The sequence below is a fragment of the Corvus brachyrhynchos genome, unplaced genomic scaffold (genome assembly GCF_000691975.1).
Source record: "Corvus brachyrhynchos isolate BGI_N302 unplaced genomic scaffold, ASM69197v1 scaffold324, whole genome shotgun sequence".
Taxonomy (NCBI): domain Eukaryota; kingdom Metazoa; phylum Chordata; class Aves; order Passeriformes; family Corvidae; genus Corvus; species Corvus brachyrhynchos.
This window is the reverse complement of record NW_008246067.1, coordinates 879,236-882,330: the sequence shown is the minus strand read 5'-3', so window position 1 is coordinate 882,330 and position 3,095 is coordinate 879,236. Positions and strand designations below refer to the sequence as shown.

The window sequence follows — 3,095 nt, the reverse complement described above, 5'->3', positions numbered from 1 at the left end:
CAAAAACCAAACAACGCTCCCACAATACGCTTTATAAAGAAATGACATTAAAAGTGTGTTTATCTCTGTAGGAGAGTAAACGGTTAGTCAATCATGTATTTATTTTCATTTCAGAAAAACGTCTGATTTCCCTATGTGTTGGTTGCGGCAATCAAATTCACGATCAGTATATTCTGAGGGTTTCTCCGGATTTGGAATGGCATGCGGCGTGTTTGAAGTGTGCAGAGTGTAATCAGTATTTGGACGAGACCTGTACGTGCTTTGTTAGGGATGGCAAAACCTACTGTAAAAGAGATTATATCAGGTACGCCATTTACGTTGTTTAATTGTTCCGTGAGATTTTATTTTTCTTTTTAACTTTATACATTTGACAGAGGAATTAAGAGGAAAAATTGTGAGGTAGCGGGTAAAAGATAAGTGGTATGTTTTTATGTGTTTTCCCATTAATAGACCTGTGAGGAAAAAAGTTGGTCGTGAAGTTTTTTGTTTCATCGTTTCAAATGCAAATATCTGTATTACTAGAACTAGGTTCGGGACCGTGTAGGACCTTTCCGAGGACTTTGGCAATGCATCCTGTGATTCTAAGCAAGTGGGGAATCGTAGGTAATGAAGAATATTTTCAATAGTGTAGATATTATGAGCAACACGGAACAGATCACTTTCTAGCACAACCTGAGAAATGCATCTCTCTGCGTTTCTGCGAAGACATAGTGGCATTCAAAAGAAAGGCACTTCAAGCATGTATGCCGTAAAAATAAATACCCGGGTAGAAAAATAAGAAAAAGAAAACCCTACTTAAACCAGGCCTACCAAAAAGGAAAAGCAAAAGGAAAACAAAAACAAACCCCAAATTTTCTTCGGATTGAAGGATCCTTTTATGCGGATGTTAAAACCTAGACCGAAATGTTTCTTAGCTAAAATAACTGACATTTAATCTTTTTTAAATATTAACCCCTTTGGTGATATCTGGCTGCCTTTTCTTTCTTATCTTATCTGTGCTGATGAATTAGACAGAGCAGATCAAATTGCCCATCATCTGTTCGCGAACAATTGGGTATATTTAGATAATGGAACTGCTTCCTTCCTCACATTAAAATCTGGTAACTGATAAAATGTGAGAGTTGCCAATGCTGACACTATAGAGAAACCAAAGCAAGAATTTCGAGTGTGTTTATTATTTGTGCTCCTGGGTCATGCTGATCCGTTTCAGTGTCGCTTGCTGGGTTTGCCAAATCATAAGTTTGTATGACACTGAGGTATGAACAGTTTTTGGGGTTTTTTTTACAGAAAGTTTTGGAAGCAAATCACCTAGCCACCTTAGATATCTTCTGATTTCTGTGTAATTCTGAGTTGAAATAAAACTCTCGAGTCTTTCTTTCTCCAGTGCACAACCAGACCATTCCTTCAAGCCATTCTGAGATTATTCTCCAAGTTCTAAAATGGCGAAAATCAGAGACTTTTTTTTTTGTTTTTTAATTCTTTACTTTTAAACGAACTTTGGAGCCGTTCTTTTAAATGTTGTCCTTTTCTAATTTCAAACGAAAGGAAAACGTTTGGACAGAAATGTGTTCACTTACCTCCTGACTGATCTCAGCGGGAGAAACTTAAGCAGAAAAAAAAAATCATCTCTTTATATTAATACGGAATACTTTTATTTTGCCATAATTTAAAAAGGAAAAAGTACATTACATGCAAGTTGACTTTGAATTAGACCCTGAGCCAATCTCTAGGTGTCAAACCTGTGGGCAACCACTGCAACTTTTGTACCTATGAATGCACCTACTTTACGATCTCTGTTCTTTTGCTGTTTAGCTGTTTGGTTTTTTCTTCTCAAAACTGTGTAATTCGTGTATATGTAGCTCGGAATATAGGATTAGTACACTTCTATAGCCTTAAAAGCTAAAGAAGTGTGTACTCACAAGCATACATTACAGACTGTATCTCTAAGGAAGTATACTGGTGAGGAGATTGGTGGGGATAAATACTAGCTCAGTTTTAGAAGCAGCTTTCACAGTTCTGTGGATTGTGAGAGTGCATAAGTGCGGAAATACGTTAATTTTAGATCATACCAAGGACTTTGGCTAAGAAACACCCGGTGGGAGCCGAGAGAGTGTGCAGTTCTAGACACCCGAGTTGGAGCATTTTCTCATGTCTATCTACTGGTGGGTGAACTGTCCTCCTCTCCTCCACCCCCCAGGGGAGACGAGGAGCCCGCCACCCACTCCAGAAACTCATTATTTGCTGTGTGGGCCAGTCAGCGAGAAGTTGCCCTCTCATTCCTACCGGAGCGCTTGAGCCCCGGCTCAGGATGGGAGCGTCAGGAGGAGGAGAGACGGGGCAGAGAGGCTGAGGTAGAGACAAGCTGCAGAGCCAGAGCACTGAAACTGCCTTTTAGTTGGGGGCGGGAGAGAGGAGCTGCACTACTATATATGTGAGCCTGAGGAGGCATGTGTGTTATGCTTATATTGTTGCATTAAATTAATCTGGTGAGAGGGGACTAGGGGAAGAGACCCTGCCCTGGCAGTCACCCCTGCTGGGTCCCAGAGGCTAAGCTGACGGCAGTCCGGGCACACATCAAGCGGCACAAGTCTTGAGTGGGTCCGGGCAAAAAGTATCACAATTTGGTGAAGCTGGCAGGTTTGTGTCTGGGGAGTGGATGGCAGCTTCAGCAGTCTCGCCTTTCCCTGGTGCGCCCGGGTAGTCCAGTTCAGCCTCAGGCCAGGCTAGGTCAGGTGAGGAGGCAGGGAGAGGGCAGGGATGGCCCCGCTCCTGCTGCAGCCCGAGCTCTGGGGCAAGGGGGAGAGGTCGGATATCCTCGGGAAGAAAGGGGGTCGTTTTTTTTGTTTCTCGTTACACCTCTTCCTCCCAACTCTCTTCTTCCACCGGTGCATTCGTGACTACTCCGCCTTGTACGGCACAGGGATCAGGGCACCGACTGCAAGTGAACCCGGCTTATTCCTTTCCTCTTCTGGCTTCTGTATTTTTCATGCTTTTTAAAGTAGTGGATGGAGCGTGGCGCGTCTACGCGGGGCCAGGGGCTGCCCACGAACGGGAGTGAAAACCTCTTTCTTTTTCCTTTTCCTTTCTCCCCCCCG

General features: G+C 43.4%; 1 protein-coding gene across 1 annotated transcript in view; it reads left to right on the top strand.

Moving 5' to 3' along the window:
- Positions 1-3,095, top strand: part of ISL1 (ISL LIM homeobox 1) — a 12,918-nt gene that overhangs the window by 959 nt on the left and 8,864 nt on the right. Inside the window, exon 2 of the mRNA XM_017746868.1 lies at positions 115-317. Within this exon, the coding sequence (XP_017602357.1) occupies positions 115-317 (203 nt within the window). The remainder of the gene's footprint in view (positions 1-114; positions 318-3,095) is intronic.